Source organism: Pundamilia nyererei, unplaced genomic scaffold, assembly GCF_000239375.1.
Source record: "Pundamilia nyererei isolate P.nyererei 1_Seehausen unplaced genomic scaffold, PunNye1.0 scaffold00162, whole genome shotgun sequence".
In the NCBI taxonomy this organism is placed as follows: domain Eukaryota; kingdom Metazoa; phylum Chordata; class Actinopteri; order Cichliformes; family Cichlidae; genus Pundamilia; species Pundamilia nyererei.
Window position 1 is genome coordinate 1,335,189 of NW_005187563.1, and position 23,689 is coordinate 1,358,877.

Here is a 23,689-nt window from a genome sequence, read left to right on the forward strand (position 1 = left end):
CTAGGAATAAACATAAACAGGGTCATTAAAGAACAGAAAGTAGTCACAAATGACTGGAAGTGGCCAATTTAGTTGCTAAAATAGCCAAGGATTAAGTGGGATTGTGCCTTTTATTTAAATAAACCTTTGCTTCGCCACCTTGCAAAATAGTTCATTCAATACAAAACTGTTGTTCTCACGTCACGCTTCACAATACCAACATACAATAGATACCTGCTAACTACACATGTATACATCACTCCCACGGCACTCCTGGTACACAGAACAAATCTCTGAGTGTGTTTTACTGCGTATAGCAACCATTTGTAAGCAGTACAAATGAATTTTGCTTTTCCTTTTTTCTGTATACATTTTTTAATTAATTAATTTTTTAAACATATCTCAGATTAACTTTTCTTTTTTTTTCATTCTTTCTTTTTTATCAATAAAATTAAATAAAAAATAAAAACACTGTCAAAAAGCCTGCAGTATTTCTTTATTATTCATATTGTTATTGCTTTTAATTGGATCTTTTTCTATCTCTTGATGCAAATTTTGAACTGTCTTTGGTGGGATGTGGACTACCATATAGGAAACACGTGGCTGATTTTTTTTTTTACCTAGTCAGTAACAAACATTAAAATAAACAAAGTAAAAAAACTGATATGGAAGTTGCAAGCGGCCCTGTGATTGATTATTTGATCGATTATTGTGATTAAAACATGTATGACATTCTGATTGGGACTCTGATCAGAGCCCACAGTTTCCCTGGGATTTTCCTGGACACCGTAGGAAGCAGGAACGACCCTGAGCCCTGTGGCTCATGTTGTGTGAGGGCAGTCCTGCAGACTGGGCTCGGCCCCAGCTGCAGCTGCAGCATCCAGCCGGTGAGATCAGATCAGCCCGGCGGGCGGCGCATTGCTGCTACCTGGCTGGGATCCTGCACGGCTTCCCACACACGGAGTTTGAGAAGTGCCCTGGACTTCCTGGTACGGGACCATGGACGCTTTCTGCTCCACTTTGCCCTGAGGTTTGTGACCGAGGAGGAGCTGTCGCGCTGAGAGCAAGGTGAGCCTTTGAGGAGTTAGTTTTGCGCCGGTGCGGCGGGAATTAATTTTGCAGCGGTTGGGAAGTTGTCGAACAGCTCCTGAAAGGCATCTGTCAGTGGACACAGTAGCGATACCGCGGGGCTGAATGACGGCAGCCCGCAAACGGTGGCGTTTGGGAGTGAAGTGGAGCATAGCGCCGGGGCTTTTCTGGACTTCTCCCGGCGCCTGTGTGGGATAATTCGAGTCGTTCTGCGTTCAGAGGGAATGGTTCATTGTGTTTTATTGTGGTAAACTTTGTACTTATTTGTATTCACTGAGGCCTACCTAGCCAAACCCCTCCGGTGTTGAGCTAGCAGAGTAGCAGAAGGCAACTTCCGGTCTCATCCTACAAAATAAAGCTACCGCTGAAAGGGGTGGTTATGCGAGTAAAAGTAGCTGTCGTTGATTATGATTTATTTACATTTACTATATATAGTCATAGAACAACTGTTATCGTTTTGAAGATCTTTCCTGCTTCACACGAGCTCACACGTAAAAAAAAAAAGCGTGGAAAAAAAGCTTAAAAATCACCATTAGTTTTGGATATGAATCCCCCAAATTCCTTTTAACCGCCATGCTTTGAGCTGTACAGTAATTATTTATAATTTCAGTATTTTCGTGGGGTTTTCAGCACATTGTTTTTTATTCGTATGTTAAAATCGCTTTAGTTCCGGTTGGAGTTCAGCTGATTGTTGCTACATTACCTCCCGCAACGGAATCAATATAGACTAAGCACCATTCACTGCTTCTAATTGGCTGTCCACGCGTGCTCTCAGGCTTCTAATTGGCCGTGACGGTCTGTCATTCATTTTGATGACCCCACCCTCCCCTGCGCTCACCGTCAAAGCTGTAAAATCGTTCACTGAATGTGCTTTCCACTGTGTGTGATATCATGGTTTTCATGGGAGAGGAAAGGATAGAAGGGGCCAGTTATGTTGAAGTGAGGTTCGTCAGTTCAGCTAGAAATACGCAAAAAATCGGAAGTAAAGCGAATGTGTTTTCAAATTAAAAGCGAGAGACTTGCCAGTACAACGGTTAAAAGAGCGTATATTCACACCTAGGGATGCACTGATCACTCTTTGTTATTGAAAGCATTATTTATACTGAAAACCAACCAAATAAGCACTGTGGAAATCATGTGTAACATCGCAATACAGTTGTACTTCTGTATCTTCTGATTCTGGTGTCTTATCTTAAAAAAAGTTTATTAGGAAATTTCTCAAGGTATTTTTCATTCACTGACAGGTACGTAAACTACATGCAGCGTAACTTTTGCATTACCCAAAGAAAAGAAAACTGTTTTACTTTGAAAACAATAGGAGGAAATGATACCTCTGAATGTTGCACACTTGACAGTGGTGTGCTTTTCTATCCCTCCTGTCCCGCTTCAGGATAATGCGGCTTAACTCGGTTGGGAGCTTTACAATTTCAAAACACAAGGCATTTGTAGTGGTGTGCACAAGTGAGGCTGTGCCGTGCACGGTGTTTACATCGAAAACCTTGGAGCTGTTGTCCAGCTGCATCGCTTGACACAAAGCCCCAAGACTGAAAAAAGAAACCGAGGCATAAATCAACTAAAGATTTCTTCCTCGTTATCACAGTTGTCATCTTCACCTTAAACCTGTGATTAAGCTTGTTTGTCCCCTGCAGAGCTGCATTTCCAGTGCTCAGCGTCTGGCTGCCTTTGAGATGAGCAGCATGTCAGGATGTGTCAGGGTCAGACTATGCGCTTTATCAGCTTTTATTTTGAGCCATTGTCGCCACTGCCCTGCTGCTGCTTCTGAGTTGCTTTTCTGGGATCGGTTCTTTCCCAGGTCTGTCAATCAGAGATAGATGTCAGAAAACTAGAAGCAGCATTCGTGGACATGGCAACTCACACTTTCTACTTCTTCTAGGCTCCTACCATAATGCTTATAAAGTAACAGTAAGCACACTGTAGAGTTTCACAAACTTTTAATTTGTCTTGATGTGGTCTGTTTGCTGCACCTCACCTAACAACACTTTTTCATTCTGTTAGCACTTACATGTTTAGGAGATGTTTAATGACCCTCTAAATTGGCTTTTAGTACGAGAAGTCCAGCTATGTGTTTCAGTCTGCATGGGCACAAAAATCAAGCTTGGTTTACTTACTTTTTGTGGATGGGCACACCTTTCCCATTGCCATGGTTTCTTCAGCAGCTGTTCTAATAGATCATCATATAGATATACAGCATATAGATCACCATTTCCATCTAAGAGTTAGACCAAAGAGAAGGAAACTCTGGTCTTGCTTTTTTTGCCATTGGATGACTGCACAGTGTTTTTGTCTGTTGCTATCATGGTGCTTGATTATAGAGAGTCAATCTCAGTGAGACCTAAGATTTCAGTGAGGACATGAGGCCTCTGATGAGGACTATTTCATAGTGAGTAATCCAAGTCACGCTGCAACATATTAAGGACTAACCCTGTGCTGTGGATGGATTATATCAGACCTCCTTTTGGCTGAAGTTGGGTCTGTTTTCAGTGTTTTCTTCCTGCCGTATGATGAATTTATCTTTGTCCATCTGGGACCCTTAACATAAACTTTACTGAGAATAATTTATATCTTTCTTGTACTAGTCTATTAGCCAGGCAGCAAATCGCAACAAGCCAACTAGCCCAGCATCACTTTTTCTTCTTCTTTGCATGTTCCCATTAGTGCTCACCACAGCTGATCATCTGCATCCATCTTACCTAATCCCTACTATCCCTAGCATCCTTCACTACATCCACCCCTCTCTGAAGTCTTCTTCTTTAGCATCCGTTGTCAGATATATCCACTACCCCTCCTCTGCACATGTCCAAACCATCTCAGCCTTGCCTCTCTAAATTTGTCTCCAAACCGCTTGACCTGAGCTGTTCATCCTCATTACTTCCTGTGAAAACCTTAGCATCTTCATCTCGGGGTTCATCCCACAGAACCTTGTGAATCGTCTGTTTCGTGGATGATATGCTGGGAGAACAGTCACACTGATCATTTTATTGGAGCTGATTGATGGTGTCTCAGCGTTTGTTTGCTTTTTGGAACCGAGGGAGCGTTCGGACTAGGAAAAAGCAAATTACATCATGCTTAACAACCGGATTGACTCGTTGCAGCGTTCCCCAAACCTGGACACCTGTTACAGAGTCCTCTTTAAACAGTAGTCTGTACACAGCTGAGCGGTAGGATCAAATAAACTCCCACAGCTCTCAGAGCGCACTGCGCTTATATTGGTGAACCACACAGAAGCGAGAGGAGTCTCAGAAAGAGTCTAACTTGCTCTGCCACGAGGGTGTGAGGTCAGAAGCTGCCAGAAAAAAACTAGAACATAAAATGATTTGACCCAAACTGATGCCATACATCATCCGCTTTGGGCCGTAATCTGGTTGGTATTTTGATGCTTTTATTTCCTATTAGTTTTCACCTTTTTAAGGTATCAGTTTGGTAATATTGAGTTTTATTGAGCTTCATACCATTCTGCTTATTTAAACATTTTGTTATATGTCTATTGTGTTAAGGAATTTCCCAACTCTGGGAGAATAAAAGTATGTCTTATCTTGTAGCCCGAGCTGGGCAGTGTTATGTGAAGACTTCCCCTCAGAAAACAGATTTTGTGACGCAAAGTAGAGGAATTTTAAGCAAGGAGGTGTTTTTTTTAGCTTGAGATACTGGTAACAAGGACTACAAAAGCCTGCAGCTAATTTATCATCACACACGACATGTCGCAGCCTCTGCAGTGAACACATATGGATAAGAAATGGATAAGAATAAACAGTCAAATTCCACAGAATGTGAGTATAGTTTGTCAAGCTAGACGGGGTTGATCTTTAAAGTCTTTAGCTGTAAATCCTAACCCGCCAGCTCACCGACCCTCATAAAACTTTCAGAGCAACCTGAACTCTGAGGGAAGCATCACCTGCCCAGCTGATAAGGTTTCAGTTTCTAGCTCGCAGACTCTTCAGCAGGGTAGAAGTTCATTGCTGCACCAGACGCAAGGTCTGATTAATCTTAACGCTGCCCTGTTGCCTGTAAGCCATTGTCAACACTTGACCTTTTACACAAAACCTCACGCTGGTTTTCTACAGAGCTGCTGCACTGTGTGGCATTTTAGAGACCTTCTGCATACGAGGTACCCTTCTAATCTTAGTTATCTGTATTTTCCCCTCATTTCTTTCACAATCAGACAACAAAAAGAGCACCAAAACATGTTTTTACTCTCGTTACAGAGTTCTAACTGCTACTGTGTCTACAGCTGCTTTGAAGGGAACCTCTTATGCCCTTTTCCAGCTCCACTTTGTTCTTGTACTCTACTAGAGGAATTTTGCATGATTGCAAAACTACTGGGTGACTGTGGCTCAGGAGGTGCAGCAAGTCGTTTAATAATGGGAGGGTTGGTGGTCTATGCATGTTGAAGTGTCTTGGGTCTACCTCCGGGCCTTCTTCTGGTAGGACATGCCTGAAATGCCTTGCCAAGAAGGTGTCCAGGAAGTATGCTAACCAGATCCCCGAACCACCTTAGCTGTGGAGGAGCAGTGGCTCTACTCCGAGTCCCTCTTGAATGTCCCAACTCCTAACCCTGTATCTAAGGGACAGCCCAGCCACCCTTTAAAGCACAGGTGTCGGACTCTAGGCCTCGAGTGCCGGTGTCCTGCAGGTTGTAGATGCGTCCTTGATCCAAACAGCTGATTTAAATGGCTAAATTACCTCCTCAACATGTCTTGAAGTTCTCCAGAGTCCTGGTAATGAACTAATCATGTGATTCAGGTGCTGACCCAGGGTGATATCGAAAACCTGCAGGACACCGGCCCTCGAGGCCTGGAGTTCGACAGCCCTGCTTTAAAGGAAACTCATTTCTTTGCTTGTATTCGTGACCTCATTCTTTCAATCACTACCCGAGCTCATGACCATAGGTGAGGGTAGATTGACTGGTAAATAAGCCATCTCTTCACCACAAACATGGTCGATTCTTGCCTCACTCGTGAACAAAATCAGAGATTTGGTGATTATGCTTCATCTTGCAGATATTGTGTTAAGCTAAATGATGACTAAAACAACATCAGCGGCGGTCAACACAGAAGCACCTTGTTCTCTGATCTACAGCTTGTTAATACAAGACTTTCCAGAAGAATATCTTTATTCATAGACTCTGCTAGAGAAAAGCATTTGGTTCAGAACTGGTCAAAATATGCTGCTGCAATTAGTTTAGGTTAAGAATTATCTGCTGTTATCTTGCTGACAAATATCCAGGGCAGTTTAGCACCCATATTCTAGAGGTGGGACTCACCATACAACTCGCGATACGATACTATCACAATACTTAACGCACGATACGATATTATTGCGATTTTTAAAAAATATTTTGCGATATTTAAATTCTACACATAAAGGTAAACTTTATCAATATTCATTTTATCTAATATCAAAGTCTCACACTCAGTCTTTCTCTTATTTCAGTCAGTTTTATTGTTGACAAACTGAACGGTTTGTATTACTGTCTAGTCCAACTTAACTGAATGCAACCATCTGGTACAATTATAGCTATTCTGAACTATGCAATTTATGAAAACTGAAGAATTTGAAAGTAAATTAAAAATATATATAATTTTACATTAAATAAAAAAGTTTTAAACTTAATTAAAATTAAACATGTCTTAAATTTAAATAAGTAAACTGTCATGTTTATTGCTGCCAAAAAAGAAAGTTAAACACATTTGGACAGTGAAGGAATGTCAGGGTTCTTGCTCAGAAAAAGGATCAACATGCTCTGAAGTCAACATGCTCTGACTCCAGAGCATGTTGACTTCAGAGAAAAAATTGTTTGTAACAAAATATCGATTTCTGCTGTCCCTGTATCGATACATTATTAGCAAACAAAATATCACAATACTACACAGTATCGATTTTTTTCCCCCACCCCTACCATATTCTGGAGCAAAGTTTATTATATTTTCCTCAGTCTAACCATAATCTCCATATTGGTCCAAATAAATAAATATGCTGCCAGGGACTGAGTTGGAGGCTGCTGTTGGATGTGTGGCTCAGAGACAGGAAATGGAAAAGCGTGGGGTCAACAAGCACAAATTAGTTCATCTCCTTCTTTTCTACCTCTGTAAGAGCATCTGCAGTGCCTCTTCAGAAACAATTGAAAACATTGTGTGTTTGTGCGTGCGTGCGTGCGCGTGTGTGTGTGTGTGCTTTCCTGTTGAAAGGGCAGTGTATTTACCAGCCTGCGTGGCGTAAGGTGGCTCCACAAACTTGAGAAGGTTTTGTCCAACTGAAACTCTGTAACATAGCAGCAGAGCCTTTAGCAGGCCTGTGCCTCTCGGCCACATGCAGCACGTCTCTGTGTGTTTGCAGTTTTAAAGCCGACCCTTACCATGTTTCTCCCGCTGTGTGGGTGTGGTTGTGCAAACAGGTAGCCGAGAGAAAAGAGTTGGGCTACATTTGAAGCCTGTATTTAAGTTTCCTCCTTTTATGCTGCTTGAGTATTGCCCTAAGTTTTATGACTTTTTATTGAAGTATTGCATCTCAAATAGTCAGAGTATTGTACAGTAAAACTGACGGCCAAGGGAAACATGATTATAGTGATGTTTTCATGACAATTATCATTTATGTTTATTGTTAAATGATCCCACAATTAATTCATCTTATTAAACCAATTAATCTCAGGATATTAAATTTACCACCATTTTTTAAAAACAAATAGTTTTCATATTTTTTCTCTGTTCATCAATTTGTTGATTGTTTTCATTTACTGAGAAATGGATTCAATCTCAGTTTTTACTGACGGTTCAGTAAGCAGATCAATCTCTCTCTCTCTCTGTAAGGGTAACACTATGCCAGCGGTCACTTAGATTAGGTTAGCAAAGAGACTGGCAGCAGCTAGCCTGACTCCATCCAAAGGGGACAAGGTCTGCTAAACGGTGCCACTAAACTTCATTAATTATCATATTTATCTCCCTTTTTAATCCCTGCAAAAGCACAGTGTGATGTGTGAAGAGATGTTGTGGTTTGATAGGTGCTGGTAAGTGCCTTTTATTTTCTTTGGAAAGAGCCAGGCTCAGCTTTTAAGCTAACTGGGTGATTTATCCTTTCATTTAACAGGGAGGAAGACAAGTACTGCAAATCTGCCACACTATTAAAACCACCGGAGTAATATTGTGTACCCACCTGGGAATGGACCAGGACCTTAGAGTTTATAGTGTGATGATTTGAGATGGAGGGTCTTTGGAAGTTGAGCATGCTCAGTTGGACTAGGATCTGGGCTCAATACCTTGAGCTTTGTGTCACGTTCCAGCTGAGAAGTTTTGTGTTGTGGCAAGAGGGGAGGCTGTAGCCATTGGGGAGTGACATTTTTATGAGGGGTGTGCTCAAGATAAAGTAAATAACAAAGATCATCACAGATGTAGATCATAGATATGTGTATGTATGATGTAGCTAGCTCAGGAGTGGGCAACTCCAGGCCTCGAGGGCCGGTGTCTTGCAGGTTTTAGATGTGTCCTTGATCCGACACAGCTGATTCAAATGGCTAAATGACCTCAACATGTCCTGAAGTTCTCCAGAGGCTTGGTAACGAACTAATCATGTGATTCAGGTGTGTTGACCCAGGGTGATATCTAAACCCTGCAGGACACCGGCCCTCGAGGCCTGGAGTTGCCCACCCCTGAGCTAGATCATAAACTGTACAGACGCATTGGTGAGATTCAGATATCTGCTAAAACAATATAGCCCTCCAAAATGGAACCACAGACTTCTTCAGCTGATTGTCCCTTACGAATCAGCCGTTACAGTGCTGTAAGAGGCACAAACGGCACAAACCCACAAGCACCAGTCAGCTACAACTCACAGGAAATGTCACATAAAAGCCACAACAGTTTGTGTTGTAATTTAGTGGATATTTTAACATGGGGGTCTATGGGGATTGACTTGATTCTGGAGACAGCCTCAAGTGGCCTTTAGCTGCAGTTTCACAGCCCCAGAGGATTGCTGCTTGGTGTTTCTTTGCACTTAAAGTTTAAGACGGGCAGTCTTCTTCACTTCACCTGTCACCTGTTTTGATGTCGGCTGATTCACATATCAGCTGAATTTTGATAAGGCTTTCTGAACACAGCAGAGCTGAATTCGACTTACTTGGCACACCAGGCGGCTCACCCACACACAGGTTTCCTACATTCCCTCACTGCTATTCAGGCCTTGGCAACCGAGCTGCTGCTGCTCGTCTTTATTGGCCACCGATCCCTGCTGGCTCAGCCCGCCGCACTCTCCTTTTGGAGCCCAGCTTCAGAGCAGCAAAACACAACATACCAGCAGATGCTGAGCTGCCCTCTGGCCTGTGTGCATGTGTGTGCGCGTATGTGTGTGTGTGGGGAGAAGAAAACGACATTGGCTAACCTGATGTCCAGCAAACACACCAGTGTTGGCAGTGTGGGATTATGAAGGCCGAGACGGCTCGTTTTGGACTCCGTTTGCCGCCAGCCGCTTGTTCTCTGCAGTGTTGGTTTGGATTGTTTTCATGTCAGTAGGTTTTTAATTCACTTCAGAGATGCCTAACCACTGTGAGACTGCACAGTTACTCTTTAACACATCATAACGGCAGTTACACATCCTTCACAGCTGCTGGCCTGCTGAGTTTATAACAGAGAACAGAAGAGGTCTTGTTTCTTGGCTGGCATGGTGGTTTGAGTGCTTTTGTGTGCAGTTTTTATTAAATTTGGAAAGTCGGAGCAGTTTAGAATAAAAGTATCTCATTTTCAGCTGTGAGAGTCGAAAAGTCCCGCACTGAACAACTGCACGACTTGTTATTTCAGCTCTGATGAACCCAGCACTGCATGTACTCAGCTCCAGACGGCACACAGACACAGTTAGCAAGTAGCTGTTGGAACCAGTTAAGCATATAAAAAAACATATAAAAGCAAAGTGGAGGGAGGAGGAGGGTGAATATTGGACTTCCTTCTCTCATCTGCTTGCTATCAAGGTGTCTATGCAAACTTTTAAAAGTTTTAAATGGAAGGAGATGTGCTCACATATGCTTTTCTAAAGTAGCACAAAAATAAATGTAGGTTTTATTTGATTGAGTGAGCCTCGTACAAAAGACATCTGCATCGGTGATAATTGGGCCTTAAGGCAATGGTTAATTTTATTGTAGGGTAGTGGAATCATATTAGGTTTAAAAATGTCTTTCTTAGTCTGTATTTGAGGGTTTTAATATCCTTGTGTTCACGTCAAGTGCCACACATGTAGTTTATTAACACACATACACATTTTGGTCGTCGCCAGAAACTTACCTGCTCATGCAAATGCTGGCCAGCTAGCTTGAATAGTAAGTTTCCTTCATAATTTATTGTAATATAATATCAGATGCTAATGTTGGCTTCAAACTACATTTTAAAATCTGAGGAGCCGACTTCTTTAACCACCTCCACGTATAAAGCCGTATTCTTAGTGTTTTAACTTGGTGTTCACTTATTTAATAGTCCTGACACTTTCATTAACATTAATTAGTGTGATTAATTAACTACACTGCTGCTACTCTCTTTCTCTATGTGACCCCTTTAGAGTGTCTTCGGTGCATCCCCACATCGAATGAGACAAAGACATCCACGTGTCACTGACAGCAGCCGTGCACTTAAGTATACAGAATTTTAAGGTTTAGCGTAATGTAAAAGGGAAGAGTTATAAAACAATTCAGCACCCGGCAGAGATGTTATGAAGCTGGCCTGAAAGACCGAAAGCGTTTCTTCTATCAGGCTGTAAACATGTTTATGTCGGCTGTAAATTTGGTCTTTTAAACATGGCAGTCTTTGGGGATTGACTCACTTTAGGAGGCGGCCTCATGTGGACTTAAGAGGAACTGCAGTTTCTGGCAGTGATTGAATAATCAGTAAGTTGCTTCTGCATTAGGTTTAATAATCTGGCAACTAAAGCGGTGGAAACAGCAGCACCACATTTGCTACATCCTGCTGCTTTGTAATCAGTTTTTAAATGTGTAATCAAATCACTTCAGTTGAGCTCATCGGGGCACAAACATTGCCTAAACAAATCCGACCTTGTGACCTCTGGATGGTGCTTGGTATCACTGAATCAGCCCACAGTCCTCTGTGACTGTGTTTGATTAGCTCCATGCAGTGCAGCTCTGTTTGCTCAGTGCTGATAACTAGCAGAGGTGAACATATGGTGGCTCTAATCCCATGTCAAAGCCTCAGAGCTAAGACTGTCTGTCTGAAACCCTGTGAGATCTCACTTCCTCTCTGGCACTCTTGCAGATTCACCACCCACCTAAAATGGCTGGAGGGTGACATGTTTGTAGTTTAAACTCTTGCTGAAACCTTTAAATGTTGCTGCATTGACGTGCATCAGGTCCTCACATGTATTTTTTCTGAAACATCTGACGTACCAGCAGCATCTGTCACCTGTTTTCCAATGTGTTGGCTGCTTCTGTATTTACTGTGCATCCAGTGTAAGTGGTAGATATTGGAAAATGACATGGTGCACAGTCTGCAGAGTGGTATTTTAATACGGATGGCTGTTTATAATACCTCTGCACTGGTGGAAGGCGTGCCTGGAGGGGTTTTATTGCCAGGCTGAGATGGCGCTAAGGTCACGGGCGCCCCATCTTTGGCGCGAACATCTTCAAATTTGGCCAGGTTTTCACTTGCACTTAAGGGGTTACATAAATAGATTAAATAGTGACAGGACCAGTTGTTATTAATCTCTGGCTTCTTCCACAGCGTGTCTTCGTCCTGTGTCCTTCCCCTCACTCCCAGCCAGTTACGGCAGTTGGCTGCCTCTCCTGTTAAAAGGGAGTTTTTCCTTCCCACTGTTGCTAAGTGCTTGCTCATCGAGATTTGTCTGATTGTTGGGGTGTTCTATCTATTATTCTGGGATCTTTACCTTATAGTATTAAGCAGCTTGAGGTGACGGTTGTTGTGGTTTTGAGTTATATAAATAACATTGTTTCAATTTATTTTCAATTAGTTGGGGATAAAAAACTGGATATGAGAATCCTTCAAAGTGTCTGGCGAACTCAAGTCATTCAAGAAGGGACCAGAGTCAGAACCAGCTGAGGAACTGGAGGATTGGGAGAGGGATTCCTGGAAAGTGCAACCCCAGTGACCTGGTGACCCAGACTGGATACATGGTTATGGATGGGTGGGCGGTCAAATATGAAATCTAGACAGACATGGATGTACACTGTAACTGGTGGATAGTGAACTCGGTGTCTGTGATAACGATGCTTAAGAGCCCGTCTTTACTATGAATGCATCTGCAGGGTTTGCTGCTGTGCTGCTTAATTGCAGATCCCTCTGCTGCTGAACTGTTCTGCTGACCTGTGCTGCTTTTCTCGAGGATATTGGATCCTCCATGTCTGCAGCACTTCTGCTCACACCAACATTTTAAACCGGGGGAGGGGACTTCATTTCTCCATCATCTGCACCCCCCCCCCCTCCTTTCCTGCCTGATACTCCCTCCACTGCCTGCAGGCATCTGCAGAGTGATCAAATTACCCGTTATTACCGCGTGGTGCCATCACATTACTGTTATTTAGCCCAATGACCGGCCTGGACTGATCGACACTCTCACACACATGTACACAAAACCAAAGCCGTTAACTGACCCACACCGGTGAAAATGTTAACGACCAGCTCCCACACCTGAAATCAATCACATATTTGTATATTGGATTGATTGGAGGCAGAATATGTCAGTTTGTTTATATTATATTTATATTCATTTTATTTCTTTAGCAGTTGGAGCCCCTTTAAAGTTACTGTTTTGATTATGAAATCCTAAGACAAAGATAATCAGTGTTTCAAATCCTAAACACAAACATTTGTTGCTGGGAAGACTGTAAACCCCACTCTGATGAAGGTGCTGTGTTTTTTGGCTACATTAGGGTAGCAAATGGGGAGACATTTGGAGGAAACTCCAAAGGAGGTCTAGGGTCTCAGTAAAGATGGGGAAAGGGACCTGCAAATTGAATGAAGAGAGTTCAGGTGGTTCAGGTGTTTAACAACAATGTCTCCTGGGCGCCTCCAGGGTGTCTTGTTTCAGGCACCTCTAACTGGGAGGAGATCCCAGGCAGACCCAGGATATGATGAAGATTTTATGTCAAGCCACTTGGCTTGGGAATGCCTCACTGTGTCGCCCTAGTAGAGCCGAAATAGGTGGCCACGGAGAGCGAGGTGTGGGCATCTCTGCTTAGACTGCTGTCCCTCCAGCTTGGACCTGGATATTAACTGGTTAAGTCTTATATTTTAAAAACAAATGGTTGTGTCCTGGCCAAATATTTGTGTCGTGGTACAATCCGATAGTTATTTTTATTACTTTTATCACCAGGAAAAACACCTGTTAGCCCATAGTAACTGTTATCCTCACTTTACCTGCTTTGCTGTGTGTAAAGAAGCTGCCTGAGCTCTTCCTGTCCAACACAGAGCGGAAGGCAGGACAGGAGGGAGCATGACCAGGAAAATAACAACAGATCAGTTCAAAGAAAAATCCCAACACTTCCAAACCACAGATATGGATATAAATCGAGGGTGTAGCTCCTGTACAGGCCACTGTTGGGTTTAGACTCTTTATTTCGCAGCCTTTTTGTGGTCATATTTGCAGTTTTCTTCTTGGTAAATTCTCAAATGTAATATTAATCCCGACTGATGTTTTCGTCTTTTCCTCCCCTTCAGGTCATGAGTGCCTTTAAGAAAGACCCAGCTGAGAATAGCCTCACCTGTTCAAAGCCACGCCCTACTTGGGCCTCGCCCTGCCCCCCACCGCTGGACTCCCACCATGAGTAAGTTCCAGCCAGTTGTTTATTATCGACCGGCTGCTTGTTTGCTCACCCTTTCACTTTCGCTGCTGTGTTATTATTTTATTTATTTATTTTACTTTTCTAATGCTGGATTGGTGGCTTTAGAGTTTGATATCATGAACACCAGTTAGAGACAATCAAGTGGGAGAATTTACAGGCCTTCATGGTCAGGATAGTTTTCATATGAAGATGCAATGTGTAGGACTTTTTCTATCCGTGATGCTAGAAGCACAGAGGAGCAAGTGCTGCAACCCTAGCCACCTCATTCCTCATCAGTCACTCTGCAAAGCATGATGGGAGGGCGACTGGAGCGGGAGGGGGAGTCAACTCAATGCACAGTGTGTGCGCGTGCGTGCGTGCGTGTGCGCTGTTCTGCTGTGTGGTCACGTGACTGCAATGGCTCGGCCCCACATGTCAGCTCAGTGTGAGTCATCCAGCGAGTACAGGATTTTCTGTTAATATGTTCCTACCTGTACGCACGCACACACGTGCTCATACGGTGCACCGTATATACACAGCTGATCACTGTCACACAGAATGTAGTTTGTCTTCTGCTGGACATACGTGATGCATGATACAGATGAAAGACAAACAGACTCCAGAGTAGAGACTTTGAGTGACAAAAGTTGGCAATTGACCCGCTTTATCTCCCATTTTGGTAGTCGAATTGAAGCGCTTTTGTGTATCGATACAGGGACGTCAAATATTGATATTTTAATAAATACTCTTATAATACAACGATAAAGACGACTTCTCTTCTGCACCACTATCCTGAGATAATGTCCAAGCGAACTTGGATCAGATCAACTCAGCTGAAAAACCACAATGACTAATGACACAGTTAATTGCAGTGTTGTCTGAAACAGATTGCATGTAATTGCCAATTTGACTACATTTAGTCAGACAGCAACATTTATGGCAGGTTTTAGTGACAGTATTGGTGACAATATAATTTTGCAGCATAAAAATAACTAATGAGATGATTTTATCTTATTGGCTAAAAACAGATATTGAAAATCTATCTAGATACCCACCTGTTGTTCAAATGTTGTGTTTGTCAGGGGCAACCGATAAGAAGAAACCTTAAAGGAAGGGAAGGGGAGCTAAAACAGCTTGTTTCATACAGAGTATCTGTACTGAAGTCCAGTATGAGATAAATGAGGATTACTTTGAACTGTGGATCATGCAAAGCTACTCTGGTAGAGGTGCTGTTGATTTGGGAAGAATGGACATTTATTAAAAGGATTTTGGTGCTTTGGAAACTCTTATCATAACAGTTTGCAGCATGAATATGATAGCAGATGTCTACAGTGGTTTACTCAAGTTCATTTAACGGAGCTACAGCTGCTTCAAAGGGTCACTGCTGAATCTTATCTTGATTTACTGCCTGCAGCTAAACGTGTGAGATGTTAAGAAAGGAACGGTTTATTTATTCACTCCAGCAACAATAGATTTATTTGCTTTTTGATATCAGGTCACTGCATTTACAGCGCTGCCCTCTCCGACCTTTTCTTCTTTGCTGTTTAGCTCACATTACAGATAGGGGATTGAACGGGAGCCAGCAGCATCTGCTGCTGCCAGCAGTCGCTCTGCACTCTCCAGCGTTTCTCCACGCAGAGCCACAAGGCCGAATATTTGTGTACCAGCAAGCTGGGAGTGGGTTACCAGGGCAACCCAGCACATGTGAGGCATGTACTGGAAGCCGATTGGATTAGACAGACACTTCTGAAGGGGGGGTGCTAAGAGATTTAACCTGATTACTGATTTTTTTTCTCCTCTGCACACAAACTCAAAGAGGTGGCGTGTGTGTCAGGAGTGTTTGGATGGCTGATGTGATTTATTGTGAGTGATGTGAATAAAGGGAGTCTTGACTGATGAGCTAAGTCTTGTGCGGTGGAAAAGGTAACCGGCACCTTGGAGGTTTACGCGACTTTGTGTGTGTGTTGTTTTTTGTTTTTTTTAATTGATGTGTGTTAGTGTGTAATGCAAAGGTCATGGGAACAATACATTTTAATGTTGTAATATGTTGTCATCTAAGAGAATTGATGCAGATCTGAAAAGAACTCGTGCCACTTGGGCCAAGGTTAAATTGTATATAACTCAGATTCAGGTTTGCATGCATCATAGCAGACTAAACCTTATTGATACAGACAGCTGATGTCAAAAATTCAGCATTCACCTCACTAATGATTACAAAAATAACTAGAAACTAGTGAAAAAAATGCCAATACCCACATAAATCACCATAATTGTGGACGCTTTTTTGGGAGTTTGTTATACCATTTCCTGGGGGGCAGATAAAATGTGCACGTCTACCCTGACTGCACAAGGAGATTATTTCTGATTGGATCACTTCCCAACTTGTCCCTCCTTTCTACACAAATGAAGTTCTAATTGGATGTCGTCTCTCTTGTCTTTCATGTCATTTTTATTCATTGATCAAGGTGTCGATAGATTTCATCATAGTTTTTGTCCCCGTGCATTTGTTTTTATTTAGTTATCGATCTGTACACAGAATTTAACCTAATTTCAACCATTCACCAATTGAAATTCGAGCATTTTCTATTGAATAGAGGTCTCTAACATGTCTAGTACACAACTGTTAAGGCTAAAAACTACCACATCTTCAAAAACACAGCATTTGATCAACATTTTATTTAGCTGTGAAATGGCTGAGATCAGAGACATCAACTCCAGATACAGAGATGACATGGATATCTAGTTTTATAAAATCTAAAACATGTTTATGTCGTTAATATTTGTATATCTAGATGTAATCTGTGCTAGTGTCGCGTTGCGTGTTGCATGGTGAGCTTATCTGCACGAGTCTCTAATAACTTCATCATCCAGTCCTCTGCATTATTGTCTTTCTGTCTTGCAGATTTTTCTAGACCCTTCTTTGACTCCACTTTTTAAAAAAAAACATATTTTCAACAGCCTTTCAGGAACTTTTTTCTTTTTTTTTTTGGTTATTGTAAATGTGGACTTTTTGTTTGGATTTGGCATAAAACCTCCCAAAAACTCAAGTTTAACCAAGAGCCAACCTGAATATACGAAACCACCCACCGGCCTGTTGCAGCCTTAAAACAGTATCAGTGTTAAATAAACAATTTAAAAAGGTTGTTAAAAAAAAGTTAATATCTAACCTTTGTGATGGGATCTCGCTCAAAGGCAGAAAACACAGCAGATGAACAAAGTTGGTGTTTTTTGTTGTCTTAATGGGGCCCGAACGAGCAGCCGGCGCGCTGGGAGAAAGTCTTTTATGTGTTTTCATTATTCATCTCAACCTTTGATAGAGTCACTCTCTCGCCTGGAGGTGGTTGGTGATGTTGATATCCTGGGCTAATTACCTTAATTACCCCCCTATAACACACAGAGCCACCGGCCTTGGCAGGGCGGGGTTAGCGTCCTCTAACAAGTCTCTTCCTCAACCAGGAAGGCTGACTCACTCCAGATGGAAGAAACGGGGACACAATAGCAAGGCTCATCTTTCAACTGCTATAAATGGATTAGACGCTGGATGAGGCTAGGGCTGCCACGATTAGTCGACTACTCACGATTACGTCGACTATCAAAATCGTCTAATTTAATAGTCGACGCGTCGTTTGAAGCTTTGTAAGATCACAAAAGACGCAGGAATAAGTAGCAGGATTTAAGAGTGTAACAACGGGCCGAAACAGAAAAAGGCAGCACTGCATGTACAAGGATGCCAGCTGCCGTTAAACCCCGAAGAAGAAGAAGCTGTGTCCCAGAATTCATAGCGCAGCCCAGCTCAGTTTCCAACAATGGCGGCAGCTAGTTAGTTTTAATGTTACTCTTATTATTCTTTCTGGGTCACAAAATAAATGTTTAACATATTTTCAGGCGAGAATGTAGCTGTGTAAACCTCAAATATCTGCTCAGTTTATCAAGACATCACATATTTTCAAAAGCGCTCCGACGTTTTCGGAGACGTCTGTTACCCACCAGCTCGATAGCTAGCCGGGGGCAAGGCTAACTAGAGCCGTGAGAACACCGGACTCCCGGCAAATCGTTTTCAAACCCACCGCCGTCTTTCGCTACTCAGGTTAAACATATATAAGTCACTTAGATAACTTAAAAATGTTATTGTTTGGCTTTTTTCAGTATTTTATTTGTTCCTGAGTAAATCGGTTTGGCTGAGATTAAAGTTATAGTTTTGACACAGCTGAATAAACGTCAAGCAGACAGCTGATCATCAGAAGTGTGAGATACTCGAGAATATACTCCAGTGTCCTGTTATATTTTAGATAGCAAGGAGTTTACTAAACTTCACCGAAACAATCTGCAAATTTCATTAAAATTGAATAAACTATCATCTTGTCTTTATTTTTAGTTAGCACAGACCTTAAACACTTCAAGCTGTAAGCTAATTATAGTTATAAAAGAGCAGATGCTGCTGGTGCAGTAAGCTGTATGTTTTATGTCCAATGGATGCATGATCTGATTAGTCGACTAATCGCAAAAATAATCGGTGACTAGTCGACTATCAAAATAATCGTTTGTGGCAACCCTAGATGCAGCATCACTGCAGGTGCTGCCTTCTCAGGGTTCTCACAGGAGGCCGGTGGGAGGTTAACTAAGGACCACTGGGTACCCTGGACAGGGTTCAAGCTGTTCACCAAAGGGTCAAAGGAAGTTTTTGTGGTTGTTCATTTTAGATTTTTAGACTATTATGTACCGAAATATAATTGAGTTTGTGTTTCGCAGGTGTGAGAGGGATCTGAATCACCAAGTGGAACTAAAAGCGATATTTTTAGGAAAGGAAAAAAAAGACCAGGGTCTTGAAATGTCACCACAGGTTGAGCTTTATTTACTCGTAGTCTCTGTGTGTTCATTGTTACACAACACATTTCATTCTGTGCCTTTATTAGATTTCTGTGGTCATCTGCTCTGTATAGCACATGCCTTCAGAGCCGGTGTGATACAACAAATAATACGATCTGTGAACAGAAGAAGCTGTTTGGTGATATAGCACAGAGTCATTATATCTGGAAATAATACACTGCAGCTCTGTCTGTAGCACAATAACTTCCAGCCCTTCCCTGCAGACCAGTAGGAAATGGATTCCCAGCAGAGTGATAACAGTGGAAGGAGAGGAGATTGATGACAAATGAGGAACAGACGTACAAGCTGTGCGATGTTTTATTGCTGTTGTATAAACAGCACAGTTAGTTAAAGGAGGATAATGGCTGTACAGGAGTTTCTATCAGCAGCAACAGTTTGGTGTGTCTACATAAAAACACTTAATAAGCTCCTATTTGTTCTGTTTTGTTAAAGCTTTACTTGTGATTTAATGTATAGCAGGTTGGCTGTTTTATCATAATCTGAATATCCATTAGAGTTATTGAAATGCTTTGCTGTGAAATATTTACAGAGCTCTCATTAAGTCATTAAATCTGCAACTAACTGCATGGATGTCAGTAATATTAATGTATGATATGGCTTGTTTTTGTGGTTCTTTTTTAGAAAGATAGATCTTAATTTCTGAATTAGGAACTGTAGCTGGGAGATGATGCAGTGAAAGTAAATGTGATTCTTAAGGAAACATCTCATTTATCTGTCATGCATCTCTGCTCCTGTTCATTTTAAAAACTTGTGGAAACAGCAGTTGTTTTTTGGAGAGGTGAAATTTTCCTTTCAGCACCACATGTTTTGCTAATTCCTGATATATCACATGACCTTATGCTTTCAAGTGCGGTGGTTTCACAAACAGACCAGCAGCCACCCAAGATGATCATCGCAGTGGCTACTGGTCTGTTTGTGAATATGCTAACTCTCCCGAACTCCGAAAGAAGCATTTAGATGTAATGCAAGTCTGACTTTCTAACATATGACCGCACATGCGGGATGAGAGTTTGAGGGCAGACATGGACCGTTAACGCCAATCTGTTCACCTGTTCTTCGCCCACACACAGACGTGTACCTTCATCTCTCCCTGTCAGGAGAAGCCTGATGTCATCGCGTGGCGTGCTGGGCCCACAGTGTGTCTGGGCGTGGCGCAGGATAATTATCTTCTTCGTCAAAGCCTCATCTGGTCTCCATCTGCTGGACTCGGAAAGCTTAACCACAGAGCACACAGGGAAACAGTGTTTACACTCACTGCCCTGCTAGACCTGCAGCTTCTATTAAAACTCAAGTCGGTTTGCAGGTTTTTTCCAGCTTTACCCCAACAGTATCACATGTTAACACCTGGCTGCAGCTCCACAAATATACAGCCTTTCTATAGATAGCATCAGTGAAGTTCTGTTGGAAATATTTGTCTGAGCACCCACATGTTGGATATAGCTCTTGAGGGAAGGGAGAGTGTTATTAACTCCACCATAATTTCCAAGCCTGGGAACTTCGTGAACATAAGCGTGCAGTCCACACTATGATGCTAATCATGTCGGGTACGTGTCAGCTAATAGCGCTCGTGTCTCCCCGCTGTGCTTGTCATTCTTAGCTTGACACATTCAGATCCAAATAGCTCTTAGCGGGCGTTCAGAGGCAGAATAGAACTGTGTCAAAGCACTGCTTTAAACGAGGCGTGTTAGTTACTGTACTTTGAGATTAGGACCGTCATGTTGAGATGCCGTGAATGGCAGTGAAGTTCAGAACCTGTGCTGAACACTGCAAACATTATGATCATAACCAAAGCCAAACAATGAGGAACTGAGTTTACAAAAAAAAAAAAAAAGGAAACAAATGAAGCTGAGGCTAAAAACCAGAGTTCCTGGAGAGGCTGATGAGACACCTAGACTCCCATTTTAAATTCTGAACTATACAATAAAATACAGATGCTTATAGCCTGGAGCAAAAAGCTTGTGTCTCTGATGAGCCACTTCTGATGCAAGTTAAATCCCTGTTTTATGTTTATGGTATGTCTGTTAGTAATTGGTATCCTTGTCGTAACTGATCAGTTAGGGCTTTATCTTTTCCTCCATTTATGGTGATCACAGCCATCGATGCTAAAATCAAGGCTTTAAAACAGGGCGTCATAAATAAATGGCTATGTGAAGCTGTGATATACAGTTTATAATGGTACAACAAGCAGTGAGCCAGGCTGACCACAGTGGTCTCATTAAAAGCTAAAGCTAAATCAGACGGTTTGTACTTTGGGTATTTGGCTTATATGCTGAGTTATTATAGTTTTGATTGCAAAATCTTTATTTCACATCTAGTTTTAGTTAGTTTAGCTTAGTTCGCTATAATAAACCATCTTATTTGCTAGTTTATTATAGTAGTTGTAGTTGTAGTATAGTTAAGTTGCAGCCAGCAGCTTGTTAGCTTAGCGTAAAGTTTCAGAGACTAGAACCTGAGAATTTATTCCAGTCGCTCTGACAAAATTACAAACAAAAAACGGGGTTTCTCACTGACTGTGGTTTAGTTAAGTACTTAAAAGATCTGAAGGATTTCTAAAGCAGCAGAGCTGTTATTGCTGCAGGCTGTTTCTTAACGTCTGAGCTATTGCACAAATCTAAGTTTTGTCCGGTCCTATGTTCCCTTTTTTTCCTTTTCTTTTGCTTGGTTTGTGTTGGTTTAGCTGATGACACCACATCCCTGAAAACACTCGGAGGCAGCATTTGTTCTTGTGTTCATTGTGTTTTTCCCGTTAAGCTCTTAAGCCCTGAAGTGATGATGACACGTCTCCTGGTGTGAAATGTGTCCTCTTACTTTACAGCAGCTCCAGATAGTTGAAGCGTCTGTGCCCAAAGAATGACTCGAAGCTAATTATTGGCGAGATTGGAATTTGTTTGCGTTGGAAAAGCACCTTAGAAAACAGGGCCATTTCGGTTTATTGTTGTTACGCAGGTCGGGTAGGTTTATTAGCCCGCTGTACTTCCTCTACTTCAAGGACCTGTTGCCTCAAGCATGCTGTGCATTTGAACTTGTACAGAGTCTAGGGATTAGGATTAGTCCAGATTTTATAACGGATGACATACTGTTTTCATTAATGCTGCTGTGGCACATCTAAGGGCTCCCACAGAAAGGAAGTGAGGCATGCGCCCCTAGCGTGGCATTAACGCTGCAGATGTGATGAATTTTCTCTGCAGCAGCAAAATGATCATCAAATCTGTGATGTTTACTCCCCAAATGCTACTTGTTGTTGTTTTTGCACAGACTCTTCTGTTTCTGTTCTTTTCTCTCTTCTTTTTTTTTTTTTTAAACTTGCAGTTAAATTTGTTTTGCTGTCTGCTTTATCGGCTTAACACAGAGATTCAACCAAAGCAGAAGCTGGGAAAATGAAAGCCATTCGCTTCAGAGCAGAAACCATCAAATAGGAATTGATTATTTGTCTTCACAGCGTTGCTTCCCATTCTTATGTGGTGTGATAGCAGCAACCAAAACAGTTGCAATTTGAACAAATTTGTACTTTGAAGGACTTTGTTCATTATTTATAGCTCATTATTTCTGTTCAGTTCAGTTCAGTACACCTTGCTAGTATCAGATTTGACCTTATTTTGCCTTCACAGCTAATTTAAGTCTTCATAGCATAAATTTAACAAACATTCCTCATAGATTTTGGTCAATATTAACATGACAGCATCACACGGTTGCTGCAGATATGTCGGCTGCACATCCAATCTCCCATTTCTCTGCATCCCAAATGTGCTGTACTGGACTGAGGTTTGTGACTGTGGAGGCTATTTGAGTCCAGTGAACTCATTGCCATGTTTAATAAACCAGCTGGAGATGATTTGAGCTTTGCAACATTCTGCATTATTTTGCTAGAAGCAGCAATCCAAAGATGAACACTGTAGTTATAAACAAATTGACGTGGTCAGTAACAATACTGAGCGATGCTCAGGTGGTGCCGCCAACATTGGTACAACAACTCTAAATGCGTATTCTATGTCATCCTTGTCACTATCAAGTTATTTACCATATAACCACTTTCTTAAAAATTTTTTATTGATGGTACTTGGGACGACGCAGAGTCATCACAATCACTTCCCTAGATAATTAAAGATCAATCAGTTTTAGGAAGTTGTGTAGTTTTCCTACTAGGACCTCAGGAGAGATTCATGTTGTTCTGGTGTTTGAATCCATTTTGCCCTTGTGTTTGATGTAGTCTCTAAGTTTCAAGTCATACTACAATATTTTGGAAAGTATTTCAAGTCTGCGTTTGAAGACCTGGGAAACTTTTGGTGTGTGAGTCACCAGTCTAGATTCATTACAGGACTAAGAATCCTGAAATATTTTGGATTCACTTGTAAATTTAGCCGGGGTGTAATTTCAGCAAATACAGGGGTGAAGGTGGAAAAGTAATCTTCCCCAATCCTCCTCCTCTTTTCTCTCTCCTTTCCACCACTGCACATGGTCTGCTGCCATGTTTTATTTTATGTCTTGCCCGTGTGTCCTCTATGATGGTCAATGGCCAGCCGCTGTCTCTGTCTTTTCCTGCAGTTGTGAAAGATGCTTGGCTGCCGTGTTTGTGGTCACAGAGTTTGTGTGTGTGTGTTGGGGTTGGTTGGTGGTGGTGGTGGTGGGGGGGTGTTACAGGAAGGAAGCTTTGCTGGAATATGATTACATCTTCCAGTAAACAAGGCAGCAGGAGGAAATGGATCCAAAGACCCTATCCTCAGGGCATCACGGTGCAGATACTAAAGCTGGAGAGAGAGATTTAATGGGTAATATAAAGTTACCGAGCGAGCACATGTGCCCTGGTACATGGCTTTGAGAATCAGACCTGACCAGTTATTGCTTTCTTTCTAGCCAAATCTTTTCTTACCAAGATGCTGACTCCATTGGTAGGTGCAAGCTCTCACAGCTCCACAGAATTTGGCTTCTTTTTCATTTCATTCTTTTTTTTTTTTT

General features: G+C 42.0%; 1 protein-coding gene across 1 annotated transcript in view; it reads left to right on the plus strand.

The window, feature by feature from the left end:
- Window positions 1-766: 766 nt before the first annotated feature.
- usp6nl (USP6 N-terminal like) overlaps window positions 767-23,689 on the plus strand; it is a 94,686-nt gene continuing 71,763 nt past the window's right edge. The window contains exons 1-2 of the mRNA XM_005745682.1: window positions 767-1,047; window positions 13,746-13,852. Coding sequence (XP_005745739.1) covers window positions 13,849-13,852 — 4 coding nt within the window. The 5' untranslated portion in view covers window positions 767-1,047; window positions 13,746-13,848. The remainder of the gene's footprint in view (window positions 1,048-13,745; window positions 13,853-23,689) is intronic.